This window comes from Salmo trutta, unplaced genomic scaffold, assembly GCF_901001165.1.
Source record: "Salmo trutta unplaced genomic scaffold, fSalTru1.1, whole genome shotgun sequence".
In the NCBI taxonomy this organism is placed as follows: domain Eukaryota; kingdom Metazoa; phylum Chordata; class Actinopteri; order Salmoniformes; family Salmonidae; genus Salmo; species Salmo trutta.
Window position 1 is genome coordinate 502,523 of NW_021823258.1, and position 16,292 is coordinate 518,814.

Consider the following 16,292-nt stretch of genomic DNA (forward strand, 5'->3'; position numbering starts at 1 on the left):
TGAGGTCGGACACACTGAGGTCTGACTGGGTCGGACACACTGAGGTCTGACTGGGTCGGACACACTGAGGTCTGACTGGGTCGGACACACTGAGGTCTGACTGGGTCGGACACACTGAGGTCTGACTGGGTCGGACACACTGAGGTCTGACTGAGGTCGGACACACTGAGGTCTGACTGAGGTCGGACACACTGAGGTCTGACTGAGGTCGGACACACTGAGGTCTGACTGAGGTCGGACACACTGAGGTCTGACTGAGGTCGGACACACTGAGGTCTGACTGAGGTCGGACACACAGGTCTGACTGAGGTCGGACACACTGAGGTCTGACTGAGGTCGGACACACTGAGGTCTGACTGGGTCGGACACACTGAGGTCTGACTGGGTCGGACACACTGAGGCTAGCAGAGGGAAGTAACTCACTGTTTCTCTCCTCCTGGTGAATCTGTTACATAGTGTGACTCAGTTTACTGACTCAACCCCCCCGGGGAAATAGCCTTTTGGTTTTGGCTCTGGCACTACACAGCTGATACAAATCATCAAAGTTTTGATGTGTTGGTTATTTCAATCAGCTGTGTAATGCTAGGGTAAACACCAAAACCTGCACCCAGAGGGGGCCTCAGGACACCCCCTCTGTGGCTTTAGAGGACACCCCCTCTGTGGCTTTAGAGGACACCCCCTCTGTGGCTTTAGAGGACACCCCCTCTGTGGCTTTAGAGGACACCCCCTCTGTGGCTTTAGAGGACACCCCCTCTGTGGCTTTAGAGGACACCCCCTCTGTGGCTTTAGAGGACACCCCCTCTGTGGCTTTAGAGGACACCCCCTCTGTGGCTTTAGAGGACACCCCCACATTGTGACTCAGCCTGACTGCATCACACCTCATGTGCATGCACACTGTGTGTTTTCTACCCACCACTGCCACATAGTGTACACTTTTAGTATCACAACTCAGATCGTTTAGTCTCTTCCCACAGCCACTGACAAGCGAGACTACAAATGAGAATAAAAACCAGACATGTTTTTATAAATCTATAGTATATGTGACAAAACGGCGTAAAGTGGAGCTAGCTAGGTCATAATGCTGAACAGGAGCCCATATGATCACTGTGGTTCAGGATGTATTCAACTGATAGATCAGACTGACTCTCTCTCCCCTTCCTCTCTCTCTCTCTCCCCTTCCTCTCTCTCTCTCTCCCCTTCCTCTCTCTCTCTCCCCTTCCTCTCTCTCTCTCTCCCCTTCCTCTCTCTCTCTCTCTCCCTTCCCTCTCTCCCTCCTCTCTCTCTCCTCTCCTTCTCTCTCTCTCCCCTTCCTCTCTCTCCTCTTCCTCCCTTCCTCTCTCTCTCTCTCCCCTTCCTCTCTCTCTCTCTCTCCCCTTCCTCTCTCTCTCTCTCCCCTTCCTCTCTCTCTCTCTCCCTTCCTCTCTCTCTCTCTCCCCTTCCTCCTCTCTCTCCCCTTCCTCTCTCTCTCTCTCTCCCTTCTCTCCCTCTCTCTCCCCTTCCTCCTCTCTCTCTCCCTTCCTCTCTCTCTCTCCCCTCCTCTCCTCTCTCTCCCCTTCCTCTCTCTCTCTCTCCCTCCTCTCTCTCTCTCTCCCCTTCCTCCTCTCTCTCTCCCCTTCCTCTCTCTCTCTCTCTCCCCTTCCTCTCTCATCTCTCTCCCCTTCCTCCATCTCATCTCTCTCCCCTCCCTCCATCTCATCTCTCTCCCCCTCCTCCATCTCATCTCTCTCCCCCTCCCTCATCTCATCTCTCTCCCCCTCCCTCCACTCTCATCTCTCCCCCCTCCCTCTCCCCTCCCTCTCTTCATCTCTCCCCCACCTCTCTTCATCTCTCTCCCCCTCCCTCTCTCATCTCTCTCCCCCTCCCTCCATCTCATCTCTCTCCCCTCCCTCCTCTCATCTCTCTCCCCCTCCCTCCATCTCATCTCTCTCCCCCTCCTTCCATCTCATCTCTCCTCCTCCCTCCATCTCATCTCTCTCCCCCTCCCTCCATCTCATCTCTCTCCCCCTCCCTCCATCTCATCTCTCTCCCCCCTCCTCTCTCTCTCTCTCCCCCTCCCTCTCTCATCTCTCTCCCCCTCCTCTCTCTCTCTCCCCCTCCCTCTCTCATCTCTCTCCCCCTCCCTCCATCTCATCTCTCTCCCCCTCCCTCCTCTCATCTCTCTCCCCCTCCCTCTCTCTCATCTCTCTCTCTCCCCCTCCCTCTCTCCCCCTCTCTCTCTCCCTCTCTCCCCTCCTCTCTCCCTCTCTCTCCCCCTCCTCTCTCTCTCCCCCTCCTCTCTCTCCCCCCCCTCTCTCTTCCCCTCCCTCTCTCTTCCCCTCCCTCTCTCTTCCCCTCCCTCCATCTCATCTCTCATCTCTCTCTCCCCCTCCCTCTCTCTCTCTCCTTCCTCCAGGCTGTCTGTTCTTCCTGTGCCTGGGCATCATGTATATGTTTCGTTCCAACATGTACTTTGCTGCCCCGTTCCAGGAGAAGATAGTGATCGGTATCTTCTTCATCGGGGCCATCCTGTGTCTGTCCTTCTCCTGGCTCTTCCACACCGTCTACTGCCACTCTGAGGGCGTCTCGCGCGTCTTCTCCAAGTAAGACCATGGTTAGATTTGCCTTTCGTGCACCTGCCTCCAGACTGCACCACACGTGTTGATTGCAGAACCGGTGCCAAATACTTTAATTGGGGGGGGGTACACCTGATTTTGTCTTGAGTTTGCACTTTTGGGACTATTCCGTTGGTTCTATTGGTTGAAGCAACAGATGTTTAGTCATTGGTCTAACCTCTCTGTCTCTGTCTCTGTCTCTCTGTCTCTCTCTCTCTGTCTCTCTCTCTCTCTTTCTCTCTCTCTCTCTGTCTCGGTCTCTCGTTCTCTCTCTGTGTGTTAATAAAACTAAATCTATCCATTTCAAATTGCTTTATTGGCATGCCGTCACAATGTAGATGTTTCCTAAGTGTTCCTTTGGAAAAGAAATGATTGATTAACACTTAGTTTCTGTGCTCCAGGTCATTCATCTGTCTCTCTGTGTGTCTCCAGACTGGACTACTCTGGCATAGCCTTCCTGATCATGGGCTCCTTTGTTCCGTGGCTCTACTACTCGTTCTACTGCTCTCCCAACCCCAGGTTAATCTACCTGGTAGTAGTCTGTATACTAGGAGTGTCTGCCATCATCGTCTCACAGTGTGACTTCTTCGCTAAACCCCAGTACCGTGGGGTCAGAGCAGGTCAGTCCCTGGGGGGTCTATGGACCCTTTTTCTTTTGGAATCTAAACTGGGAATCAGTGTTGGCTCACATCCTTTCAGTTTGATCTATGTTTCCATCTATCAGACCCTTCTCCGTCTCTACTGCCCTGCCCAAAGTATTGTAATAACATAGCTAGCTGTAGCTCTGGTGAATTCCCCACCTCTCTCTCCCTCCTCCCTCTCCTGCTGGGTCTCCTGCCAGTAGAGGGGACAGCAGGGACTCACTAGGCCCTGAAATAATGAGCCGACACTGGGATCTCCTCCACCTCTTGCTCCTCCTCATCCCCCCATCTCCCTTCCACGTGCCAGGCTGCCCTCAGGCTGGCTGTCTTTCCTCCTCCCTCCCTGCCCTCTATCCTCTCTTCCTCCCTCTCTTCCTCCCCTCCCCCCACAGACACACATACCCTCTCCCTCCTCTTTGTGTTTTATGGAGCCCGTTAAGCTGGTGCTCATCAGTCCTCTGGGACGTTTATGGGGTCGTTAGGCCCAGCGGCCTGGTGCCGGACCCAGGGACCCAGTGTCTGTGAAGACGAGGTGGCTGCCGGGCAGGGTAGGACAGGAGGGTCATTCTCTGTCTCTCTAGCTCTGTCTCTCTAGCTCTGTCTCTCTAGCTCTGTCTCTCTAGCTCTGTCTCTCTAGCTCTGTCTCTCTAGCTCTGTCTCTCTAGCTCTGTCTCTCTAGCTCTGTCTCTCTAGCTCTGTCTCTCTAGCTCTGTCTCTCTAGCTCTGTCTCTCTAGCTCTGTCTCTCTAGCTCTGTCTCTCTAGCTCTGTCTCTCTAGCTCTGTCTCTCTAGCTCTGTCTCTCTGGAAATACAGTGGACAGTCATGTGTAGCAAGGCCTTATGTAACATCAGTGAAATCAACAGAAAGATCAGTGAGGATACAGTTAGTTGTCAGGTGTAACCACTCAGGAGTGAACAAGCCCCTGTCTGTCTATATTAGCCCCGTCTGTCTGTCTATATTAGCCCAGTCTGTCTGTCTATATTAGCCCCGTCTGTCTGTCTATATTAGCCCCGTCTGTCTGTCTATATTAGCCCCGTCTGTCTGTCTATATTAGCCCCGTCTGTCTGTCTATATTAGCCCCGTCTGTCTGTCTATATAAGCCCCGTCTGTCTGTCTATATAAGCCCCGTCTGTCTGTCTATATAAGCCCCGTCTGTCTGTCTATATTAGCCCCGTCTGTCTGTCTATATTAGCCCCGTCTGTCTGTCTATATTAGCCCCGTCTGTCTGTCTATATTAGCCCCGTCTGTCTGTCTATATTAGCCCCGTCTGTCTGTCTATATTAGCCCCGTCTGTCTGTCTATATAAGCCCCGTCTGTCTGTCTATATAAGCCCCGTCTGTCTGTCTATATTAGCCCCGTCTGTCTGTCTATATTAGCCCCGTCTGTCTGTCTATATTAGCCCCGTCTGTCTGTCTATATTAGCCCCGTCTGTCTGTCTATATTAGCCCCGTCTGTCTGTCTATATTAGCCCCGTCTGTCTGTCTATATTAGCCCCGTCTGTCTGTCTATATTAGCCCCGTCTGTCTGTCTGTGTTAGCCCCGTCTGTCTGTCTGTGTTAGCCCCGTCTGTCTGTCTGTGTTAGCCCCGTCTGTCTGTCTGTGTTAGCCCCCGTCTGTCTGTGTTAGCCCCCGTCTGTCTGTGTTAGCCCCCGTCTGTCTGTCTGTATTAGCCCCCGTCTGTCTGTCTGTATTAGCCCCCGTCTGTCTGTCTGTATTAACCCCCGTCTGTCTGTCTGTATTAACCCCCGTCTGTCTGTCTGTATTAACCCCCGTCTGTCTGTCTGTATTAACCCCCGTCTGTCTGTCTGTCTGTCTGTCTGTCTGTCTGTCTGTCTGTCTGTCTGTCTGTCTGTCTGTCTGTCTGTCTGTCTGTATTAACCCCTGTCTGTCTGTCTATATTAACCCCTGTCTGTCTGTCTCCAGGAGTGTTTGTAGGTCTGGGTCTGAGCGGTGTGGTCCCCACCCTGCACTTTGTCATCACTGAAGGCTTGCTGAGAGCCACTACTATGGGTCAGATGGGCTGGCTGCTCCTCATGGCTACTCTCTACATCTCTGGAGCCTGTATCTACGCAGCTCGCATCCCAGAGAGGTTCTTCCCAGGGAAATGTGACATCTGGGTGGGTACCACACACACACACACACACACACACCACACCCACACACACACACACACAGTGGAGTTAAATATAACTCTTGGCTGTTTAGTGTGGGCTGATTGATCCAGATGTGTTTGTTTTGGGGAAACCTTTCCTCAGTCTTCCTCACACAGCTGAAGGTAAATAATGAATTGAGGACATTGTATAGGGCAGTGGTTAGGTCATTTAGTATGACAGTACCATCCTTTACACCCCGTCACCTGTGACCCGGTGGTGCCCCTTCATTAACACCCAGCTGGAGAGGGGGCAGGCCTGGGAGAGCTAGCCCAGAACAGAGACATCAGGCTGGGCCTCGCTGCCCCTCTACTCCCCCTTTCTGGTCCTCAGCTGGTGGGAGGTTAATATCCTCTGTTACAGTACTTTAGGACAGTACTGTGTAGTGGGAGGTTAATGTTACAGTACTTTAGGACAGTACTGTGTAGTGGGAGGTTAATGTTACAGTACTTTAGGACAGTACTGTGTAGTGGGAGGTTAATGTTACAGTACTTTAGGACAGTACTGTGTAGTGGGAGGTTAATGTTACAGTACTTTAGGACAGTACTGTGTAGTGGGAGGTTAATGTTACAGTACTTTAGGACAGTACTGTGTAGTGGGAGGTTAATATCCTCTGTTACAGTACTTTAGGACAGTACTGTGTAGTGGGAGGTTAATATCCTCTCTGTTACAGTACTTTAGGACAGTACTGTGTAGTGGGAGGTTAATGTCCTCTGTTACAGTACTTTAGGACAGTACTGTGTAGTGGGAGGTTAATGTTACAGTACTTTAGGACAGTACTGTGTAGTGGGAGGTTAATGTTACAGTACTTTAGGACAGTACTGTGTAGTGGGAGGTTAATATCATGACATAGTCTGGGTATGTTGTTTACACACACACACACACACACACACACACTGCACGTTTTGGTTTCCCCCCTGACACGACACAGCTGATTGAAATGATGAAGGTGTGATGAAGAGTTGGTGATTATAATCAGCTGTGTCGTTCTGGGGGGGGGGGAACCAAAACGTGCTCTGCTTGGGGTCCTGGGGACCCAGTTTGGGGAAACCCTGGACTGAAACTTCCTGTGTGTTAGTGACACACCTGGATGTACGGCTGACTGTGTGGACCATCTTGATGTAGAAGGAGCTATGGGCTGTTTTTAGAGACACCATCTCTGATCCTCAGACATGATTTACTACAAACACAGAGAGTACATGAATGTTAACCTGGTCTCAGATCTGTTTGTTCTCTTGTCTACTCCCATGTCCGTCTGTGGCAAACCAAACATGACCATGAGTGAAGTGGTTATCTTGGGACACGGGCTAATGTAGACCTGTACGTGACCCAGCAACCATAGAGGCTAAATCAGAAGTAACTGAAGTGTTCACTGATCCCTCTCTTTCCCTCCAGTTCCACTCTCATCAGCTGTTCCACGTCCTGGTGGTGGCGGGAGCGTTCGTCCATTTCCACGGCGTGTCCAACCTGCAGGCCTTCCGCTATGCTGCCGGGGCGGGCTGTGAAGAGGACAATGCCCTGTGAAGATCCTGGCCATCACGGCAACGCACCACCAGGGGAGACGCTCATACACACACACACACACACACACACACACACACATATACACACACACACATACACATATACACACACACACATATACACACACATATACACACACCACACCACACCACACACACTCACACACATATACACACACACACACACATATACACACACACACACACACACACATATATACACACACACACCACACCACATATACACACACACACCACACCACTCACACACACACACACACCACACCACACCACACACTCAGACTCCCCAGTAGCGACCCGTCTCTCTGTACATGTCTACAGGAGACCCCTTAGAGGACACATGAAAAAACAGACCTACTTCTCAGTTGTTTTTCTTCTCCTCTCCATCTTGTTTTCAGTAACTGCGTCTAGGGGTTTTTCTTCTCCTCTCTCCATCTTGTTTTCAGTAACTGCGTCTAGGGGTTTTGGACATTTGAGATTGGTCCCCCCCATATTGAGTAATCTGTTGAAATGGTTGTTATGATTATCATCGTTCTAAACGCTGTGCTCACGGTGCAAAGCAACAAAAAATACAATGTGGGGGTTTCTTAATGCTATAGTGGTGGGGGTTTCTTAATGCTATAGTGGTGGGGGTTTCTTAATGCTATAGTGGTGGGGGTTTCTTAATGCTATAGTGGTGGGGGTTTCTTAATGCTATAGTGGTGGAAAGAAAAGCTTTACAAAAAAAGAGAGAAAATTGAATTATGTGGAAAGTATTTTTTTTCCATGAAAAGGGTGGGTGCTGAGTGGGGTCGGGCAGGCTAGCCGCTTTTCAACGTTTTTCATGTAAATAAGATTTCTAAATTCGGGTTATATAGATTTGTATTAAATATATATAATAATAAATACAAAAAAAAACATTAAATACATACAAAAAAATGTTAAGATATTGAATTTAAAAAAATCGACAAAGATGATGCGGCAACAACCAAGAAAACACCATTGTGTATAAACCAATGATTTGGCCAGAGGGGGGAAGTAAAGTGGGGAATATAGCAGAACCACAGACTGCTGAAGGGAGCTGTGGCATGAAGGGGAGAGGAGATCCAACTTCATAACGAGGGAGGAGGGTCGGCAATTTCTCCGGCTCAGCAAGGGTTAAGCCCTAGGGTGGAGATGTGACCTGTGACTGGCTGAAGTTGAGCCCCAGTTGACAAATCAGGTGCTTTTCAACAGTAGTGCACTACATGAGGAATAGGGTGCTGTTATGTGTTGACGTGTAGCTACTTTATCTCATCCCATTAGACTGTGACATGTAGTGTGTCATCACCACCCTTCCTTCCTAACGTTAGAGACCAACGTTGGGCTGTGTCCTAAATGGCACACTATTCCCTTTTGATATAGTGCACTACTTTTGACCAGAGCCCAGTGTAAGTCAAAAGTAGTACAAGGATATTTTAGGGAACATGGTGCCATTCCTGATGCGTTAGTTTCTCCAACCCCAAGTGAAACCGTCATCAGTGAAAAGTTGTCCGTTTCTATCTCCTTACCAAGTGAGCCTGGACTCTTTTCCTTCTGCTCTGGCATAAAGTCACTTTGTACTACGTTTTGTGTGACGTGTGTGATTCATTGACTTTAAGATTACGGCCCAAAGGGCACCCTATTCCCTATTTAGTGCACTACTTTTGACCAGGTAGTGACCTATATAGGGAATAGTGTGCCATTTGGGACAGAAGATCAATATTTCAGAACAAAATATGCATCTCTAAATGTGTTTATTTTTATTTAGAATGCTGTTATTTTGTATATTATTCATTATCATCACAGGCTTTAAGTTGGGTTTTTTCTTGCTCCAATACTGTTGCGATTGTGTCTGTTTTTTGGGAGGTTTTGTATTCTCTTTTAAAGGGTGTGTATGTGATTTGAAAAGATTGAAACATGTAACACCAGATTCACTCAGAGGGGTGTCAATCACTCGGGGCTTCTGTTTGGACCTTCGTTTATTAGGGCTTGATTCAGTCCACTGCTGAAGTTCAGCATTAATGCACCATCTGACATTTAAAAGCAATCGTCCCGCGTTTCGCGGAGACTGCTGTCGTGGTAAACGCTGCGTAAGTCGGCTCAATGGGAGGTGAGCTTCGGCGATACGGACTGAATTGAGTCCTTTAGTTATTCATGTGTATCAGATCTACTTTCTAGACGTGTATCTACGCCACGGTGCATAGCTGTGCTGAGGCTGAGAGCCTTCTCTCTCCACTTCAGATTTATCCACCACACACCTGCTCAGTCTTACTGCTTCTGTAGCTGTCGCTCCAGTTCAAACACTAACAGACATGTATCCACCACACACCTGCTCAGTCTTACTGCTTCTGTACCTGTCGCTCCAGTTCAAACACTAACAGACATGTATTCATTGTGACCATATACAGGCGGTGCATCTGAGACCTTGATCTCAGTTCCACTGGAGAACAGTGGTCCCACCTAGCTTGGTTGCCAGGTCAGTATGTGCTTTAGCCAAATAATGCCATGACATTGAAAGTCTGAAGTTTTGCTTAAGCCTGTACAGATCTGGCAACTAGGCTAGACCAGACAGTGGAGTCGGACCTTAAACCCTCCATATAACTCTGTGTTGTAGAGGAGTGTATTTGATCATGGGAGTTAAAATGCTTATAAACATAATCAGGGAGGCAGTTTCCACTCTTGACTCTTAGGAGGAAGGAGTTTTTCCCTCTTCTGTCCTTCTCTTGGGTTTGGGTCCTTGATAGCCTGGTCCCAGATGTGTTTGTGCTGTCTTGCCAACTCATTGTCAGACTGTGACTGTTGGAGTTGGCTGGACGGCACGAAGAGATCTGGGACCAGGCTAGGTCCTTAATGCTCTGTGTTGAGACTATATAGATGTCTCAACTTCTCAGTCTTCAGCCCAGAGTTACAAGGCCTTTCTTTCATTCTGACATTTCAACAGAAAAAAAACATCAAAGGAAAACGGATGTTTTAGTTTTTTTAGTTTTTAAAAAATTAATTTATTTCTTTTTTGTTGAGTTTCTTTTGGGAAGTGCATATTGTTTGTTGAAGCACACGTCCAGTGGTGACCGTGTGATTTGCAATAGGTCTTTATATCTGCTGTATTGTTCTAATAAAAAGGGTTTGGATTCTGGGAAAGTTTGATGTATTTATTTGGCTTTGTGATATCTAATACTTTATGTTGATGACTTGAGGTGCATTTGTGTGATTTTATTATCAGACATTCCTCTTTTAATCGTGCTCAGTTTTCTGTAGTGGCATGGCTTTTTTTTTGTTTTCCTGCCCAGTTTGTTGTCCTACATGATTTTTCATTCATCTATTTCAAATACTGTTCGTCTTTCCACAATATCTCTCGATCTCCTGGCAGCTGCCTCAACAGTACTGGAAAAGGCCAACACTCCATCCCATTTTCCAGCAGGTTTTGAGGAAAGATTCATTGAGGAAGAGCCTGTACGTTACTGCAAGTCTAGTAGAAGGTTAGGAGGGTTCAGTAGGGAACCAGCTGAGCTCTCTGGGATGACTGACTGCAGGGTACTGAGTTCAGGCCCTGGGTGGTAAGCTTCCTGCCCACTGACTGCAGGGTACTGAGTTGAAGCCCTGGGTGGTAAGCTTCCTGCCCACTGACTGCAGGGTACTGAGTTGAAGCCCTGGCTGGTAAGCTTCCTGCCCACTGAGTTCAGGCCCTGGGTGGTAAGCTTCCTGCCCACTGACTGCAGGGTACTGAGTTGAAGCCCTGGGTGTGGCAGGTTGTGTGTCTGAGTAGCAGCCTCTCTGGGGTCAGTCTGAGAGGTTATGGAGATTATCTCCTGGACACTTAAAGACCACTTTATTCAGAGGTTTTCCTCCATAACCTCTGCTGGTTGCTCTTCTGGAGCTCCAGGATTGAACCCCCAGCTTACCATATCTCTGATCGTGTCGGTGTGGCACTCCTAGTGGCCTTGACTCTTTCTGCAGCAGAGTTCATGGTCCCAACACATCCTGATCCAGAGCTGTGACAGAACCTACAACCCTGAACGCTAGGGGTGAGATCTTTACACCAGAGCCACAGACCCCTTCTCACTCAGACTGGGGGATTTGAACCTACAACCCTGAACGTATGGGGTGAGATCTTTACACCAGAGCCACAGACTCCTTCACACCTCTGTTTTCTTTGTCATTTTCACATTGACAGTTGCAGAAATCCACACTGAAGTTGGAGCTTTGAACCTGCTACCTCTAGAGTGGAAATCTGGGATTTAACCCCATAACCAGACTCCATCAATATTCCACTTTTTGTATATTTGACATTAAGTTTCAGCGGTTGAACACAAAAGATTCGATTTGAACCTAGTTTGGAAAGCAGGGATTTAACCCCAAAGCCACATTACTACCACACGTGGAAAAAGTACTAAATTGGCATACTTGAGTAAAGATACCTTAGTAGAAAATGACTCACTTAAAAGTGAAAGTCACCCAGTAAAATACAAGTATTTGGTTTTAAATATCAAAAGTAATTATTTCAAGTAACTTTTTTAAATGTACGAATAGCCAAGGTGCATTCTAACACTCAGACATCATTTACAAATGAAGCATGTGTTTAGTGAGTCTGCCAGATCAGAGGCAGTAGGGATGATCTCTTGATAAGTGTGAATTGGACCATTTTCCTGTCCTGCTAAGCATTCAAAATGTAATGAGTACTTTTGGGTGTCAGGGAAAATGTATGGAGTAAAAAATACATTATTTTCTTTAGGAATGTAGTGAAGTAAAAGTTGTCAAAATTATAAATAGTGAAGTACAGACACCCAAAAACTTTTTTTACTTAACCTCTCTGGGGTACGTGGGACGCTACCGTCCCACCCACGGTTCACACTATTCAACAGCCAATGAAATATCAGGGCGGCAAATTCAAAACAAAATCTCATAATTCAAATATCTCAAACGTACAACTATTTTACACCATTTTAAAGATACTTGTCCTTAATCCGACCACATTGTCCGATTTCAAAAAGGCTTTACGGCGAAAGCATAAAATTAGATTGTTAGGACAGCGCCAACACAAGAAAAACCACACAGCCATTTTCCAAGCAGGAGAGGGGTCACAATAACCAGAAATACAGCTAAAATTAAGCACTAACCTTTGACGATCTTCATCAGATGACACTCCTAGGACTCAATGTTACACAATACATGTATGTTTTGTTCGATAAAGTTCATATTTATATCCAAAAAACCCATTTTACAGTGGCGCGTGACGTTCAGAAAATATTTTGCCTCCAAAACTGACGGTGAATCAGGACAACAATTTACAAAAATACTCATCATAAACGTTGATAAAATATTAAACTGTTATTCAAAGAATTATAGATAAACATCTCCTTAACGCAACCGCTGTGACAGATTTCAAAAAAGCTTCATGGGGAAAGCACACTTTGCAATAATCTGAGTACGGCGCTCAGAAAAATACATCAGGCAATACAGATACCTGCCATTTTGGAGTCATCTAAAATCATAAATAGCATTATATCTTCATTAGAAGGCACTTCCAGGTATCCCAGGTCCACAATAAATGTTGTTTTGTTCGATAAAGTCCATAATTTATGTCCAAATACCTCGTTGTTTGCGCGTTCAGTAAGCTACTCCAAATGTAGGAAGTGCGCCGAAAATTTCACAACGAAAAGTCAAAAAAAGTTATTTACGTTCGTAGAAACATGTCAAATGTTGTATAGCATCAATCTTTAGGGCCTTTTTAATGTAAAACTTCAATAATATTCCAACCAGACGATTCCAGTGTCTTGAAAAACATTATGGAACACAGCTACCTCATCACGTGAATGCACGCCACTAAACTCATGTCATTTTCTGAGTCACCAACTTCCCGGCCTTCTTGTTCGCTCTCTGTTCACTGCAAAAGTCTGAAACAAGGTTCTAAAGACTGTTGACATCTAGTGGAAGCCTTAGGAAGTGCAAAATGAACCCTAAGTCACTGTGTGTTAGATAGTCAATGACTTGAAAAGACTACAAGTATCTGATTTCCCACTTCCTGGTTGGATTTTTCTCAGGTTTTCGCCTGCCATATGAGTTCTGTTATACTCACAGACATCATTCAAACAGTTTTAGAAACTTCGGAGTGTTTTCTATCCAAATCTACTAATAATATGGAAATATTTGACTCTGGGCCCGAGTATTAGGCAGTTTACGCTTTTCATCCGAAATCGAAAATACTGCCCCCTATACCTTGACAGGTTAGGCACTTTACACCACTGCACATTATATACATTACCAAGTCATCTTGAGATACAAATTCAAAATACCATCATCAAAAGTACAAATACTTCTCATTTCATTGTATTTTATTTATTGCTGGTAACAGCACAGTGATCTCCGACAGTAAGAACATGGTTGTCTACACTGAGTGACAAAACATTAAGAACACCTGCTCTTTTCATGACAGACTGACCAGGTTAATCCAGGTGAAATCTATGAGCTGGTCAAGTCGGCCGTTCCCTTCCAGCGGCCCTACCAGCTGTGGGACGACGAGGTGGACATTTACGCCCTGAGGCAAACGGCCTACATGTGCCCCATGTACGACCAGGAGGAGAGCAGCGGCAGGGGCAACAAGAGGGTGGCAGTGGAGGCCCTGGACAACATTCCTTTCAGAAGGAAGATCACCTTGTGTTATTTCATGGGGGGGGGGCGCAGGGTCATGCTGCCAAAAGACTACTAACCCCACCCCCCTCAATTTCCACAACAACCCCCCTTAGTCCCAGACAGAGAAGAACAGGACACACACAGAGAGACAGAGTGGACACCAACAGGGCCATCAGAGGGACAGAGATCCTCTCAGTTGAGGTTAGGAATGCCAGCTACTAAAAGCTTCTATAGACCATCTCTGTAGCAAGAGAACCTCCAGTAATCAGACTGGGCTGTCCTCTGTCCCCCCTCATCTCTGATACACCAGACTGGGCTGTCCTCTGTCTCCCCTCATCTCTGATACACCAGACTGGGCTGTCCTCTGTCTCCCCTCATCTCTGATACACCAGACTGGGCTGTCCTCTGTCTCCCCTCATCTCTAATACATTAGACTGGGCTGTCCTCTGTCTCCCCTCATCTCTGATACACCAGACTGGGCTGTCCTTTGTCTCCCCTCATCTTTGATACATCAGACTGGGCTGTCCTCTGTCCCCCCTCATCTCTGATACACCAGACTGGGCTGTCCTCTGTCTCCCCTCATCTCTGATACACCAGACTGGGCTGTCCTCTGCCTCCCCTCACTACTGCTCCCCCAAGAGGACCGCAGCTCCCTGCCTCCCCTCACCTGTACTCCCCCAAGAGGACCGCTGCTCCCTGCCTCCCCTCACTTCACCTCTTCTCCCCCTAGAGAAGTCTCTCTCTTATCTCTAAATCAGTTTTGGGGTCAATTCAATGTCAATACTGTCAATTCAGGAAGTAAACTGACATTTTGTCATAGAGAGGCATTGAGGAAAATTGGAATTGAACTTTCAGTTTACTTCCTGAATTGTAAAGGAATTGACCCCAACCCTAATCTAAATAAACTACTAGATCTCTATGATGACAGTGTCTCAGACAGAAAGACAATAATCCTGGTACTGTCCAGGACCTTGTCTTTACATTTCCCTGAAGCATTACAGAAATAAAAACAAAGCATTGAAGGAAATACAATCTTTGGAGTTCTGAGTACATACACTGATGCATATGTTAATTAGAAGATGATACAGGACAAAACATGTCATAACTGACAGGATAAATAACATGGATAAAATGCAAACATCAAAACTGAGAACAGCTTTAAAATAAAGGGGAAGTCTGTTCATTGTATAATTATTGATCCATTCCAGATTATCCTACATGTCAATCAAACTGTGCTGTGCGAATCATATTGCCTCCTAGACTCTCAGACGGTGTTCCAAATGGTACCCTATTCCCTATGGGCCCTAGTGCACCTACAAATGGTTAAAGGGTACCATTTGGGACACATCCAAGCCAGACACACAGAAGACACACAGGACTCAGGACATGTCAATCACATTACATACATACACATGGGCAACAGCATCTTTTATCAGCATTACTGCATCATGAGGACAGTTAGCACATGATGACATGACATCATTAGAGCATCACTGTTAAAGTGAAAGGGACAGACTGCTAAAAAAGACCACTTAGAATATCACTGGACAGTGACAACTTACAGTACTGTTTTATGTCCAGCAAGCAATACTAGTAGTATCCCATCATATTATTCTGAATGATGCACTTTATACTCATTTAATTCATCACTAAAGGCATCTGAATTAAAAAGAAGACATTATGTTATGAAAAATAAAATAATTTAATGCATGAATTTAGCTAAAATCTATAAACAATCATGAAAGTATTTGGAGTCATACAGTAAAACTCAGATGGAAAACACCTTGAAGATCCTGATATCATCACATTGTAATGTTGTTCCTTCTAACAGAATGGCTGTTCCACCTTGTAGTCCATCACATTGTAATGTTGTTCCTTCTAACAGAATAGCTGTTTCACCTTGTAGTCCATCACATTGTAATGTTGTTCCTTCTAACAGAATGGCTGTTTCACCTTGTAGTCCAACACAGAAGTAGGTGGTCAGTAATGGTTCTTGTTTTGCAGTAAGCCAACTAAGTCGACTGGTTTAGTAAGTCTTAGATTGCATATATGACATGTGACTTGAAGGTTTTTCCTGAAACAGTCCATCCATTTCCAACAGTGAAAACCCAGCCCACATTTAATAGTAGATACTTGATGTGTTTGTGGAGCGTAGACCAAAGACTGATGAGTTATGAACAGAACAATGTGGAAGTTGAGTCCATTGTGTTCATCCATCCTTCAGCAGCCAGCCAGTCTCCACTTGATTCATCACCATCCTGCAATGTCATATTCCAACCAGCAGAGGTCACTGACTCCACAATCTGAACTGTATCACTGTTCAAAGATGCCTCTGCCTTATCCAAGGTTCAGCCTCCATTTCATGGCTTAAGGTAAACAGACATACACATGCATGAATCCAGAGTATTTTTTTTAATCAAAACCATTTATAAAACACATCATCTACAAACTGATAGTCTTCCATGGTCCTATTGCAAAGTCAAGTCCTTTGGAATAGTATTGGAGATACTGGAACTTTCCACGGTCAAAGAAAGTAAACATCCTTTTGCATAGAAACACTATAATGTTCTCTTATAAGACACTAAAGAAGAAGAAGAAACCAAAACGCCCTTTCATGGTTTTAGAACAGTTGTCCAAAGAAGCACAACTTTGGTGGTTGTGTTTGAAAGTCATCAAGCATCTGAAGTCAACAGCTCTCTGTGATTGTAAAGTCATCAAGCATGTGGTCAGTCAACAGCT

The 16,292-nt window shown here is 46.2% G+C and overlaps 1 protein-coding gene and 2 long non-coding RNA genes across 3 annotated transcripts in view; 1 reads left to right on the forward strand and 2 right to left on the reverse strand.

The window, feature by feature from the left end:
- Window positions 1-6,984, forward strand: part of LOC115189968 (adiponectin receptor protein 2) — a 79,405-nt gene extending 72,421 nt beyond the window's left edge. The window contains exons 5-8 of the mRNA XM_029748495.1: window positions 2,393-2,579; window positions 3,024-3,211; window positions 5,156-5,349; window positions 6,778-6,984. Coding sequence (XP_029604355.1) covers window positions 2,393-2,579; window positions 3,024-3,211; window positions 5,156-5,349; window positions 6,778-6,906 — 698 coding nt within the window. The 3' untranslated portion in view covers window positions 6,907-6,984. The remainder of the gene's footprint in view (window positions 1-2,392; window positions 2,580-3,023; window positions 3,212-5,155; window positions 5,350-6,777) is intronic.
- A 1,710-nt stretch (window positions 6,985-8,694) lies between these two features.
- LOC115189969 (uncharacterized) lies at window positions 8,695-9,613 on the reverse strand. The gene is made up of 2 exons (XR_003877074.1): window positions 9,256-9,613; window positions 8,695-9,184 (listed from the first exon to the last, which is right to left on the reverse strand). It is a non-coding gene; the product is annotated as an uncharacterized LOC115189969 (long non-coding RNA).
- Window positions 9,614-14,510: 4,897 nt separating this feature from the next.
- On the reverse strand, window positions 14,511-15,951 carry LOC115189947 (uncharacterized). Its single transcript, XR_003877068.1, has 2 exons — window positions 15,453-15,951; window positions 14,511-15,398 (listed from the first exon to the last, which is right to left on the reverse strand). It is a non-coding gene; the product is annotated as an uncharacterized LOC115189947 (long non-coding RNA).
- Window positions 15,952-16,292: the final 341 nt, after the last annotated feature.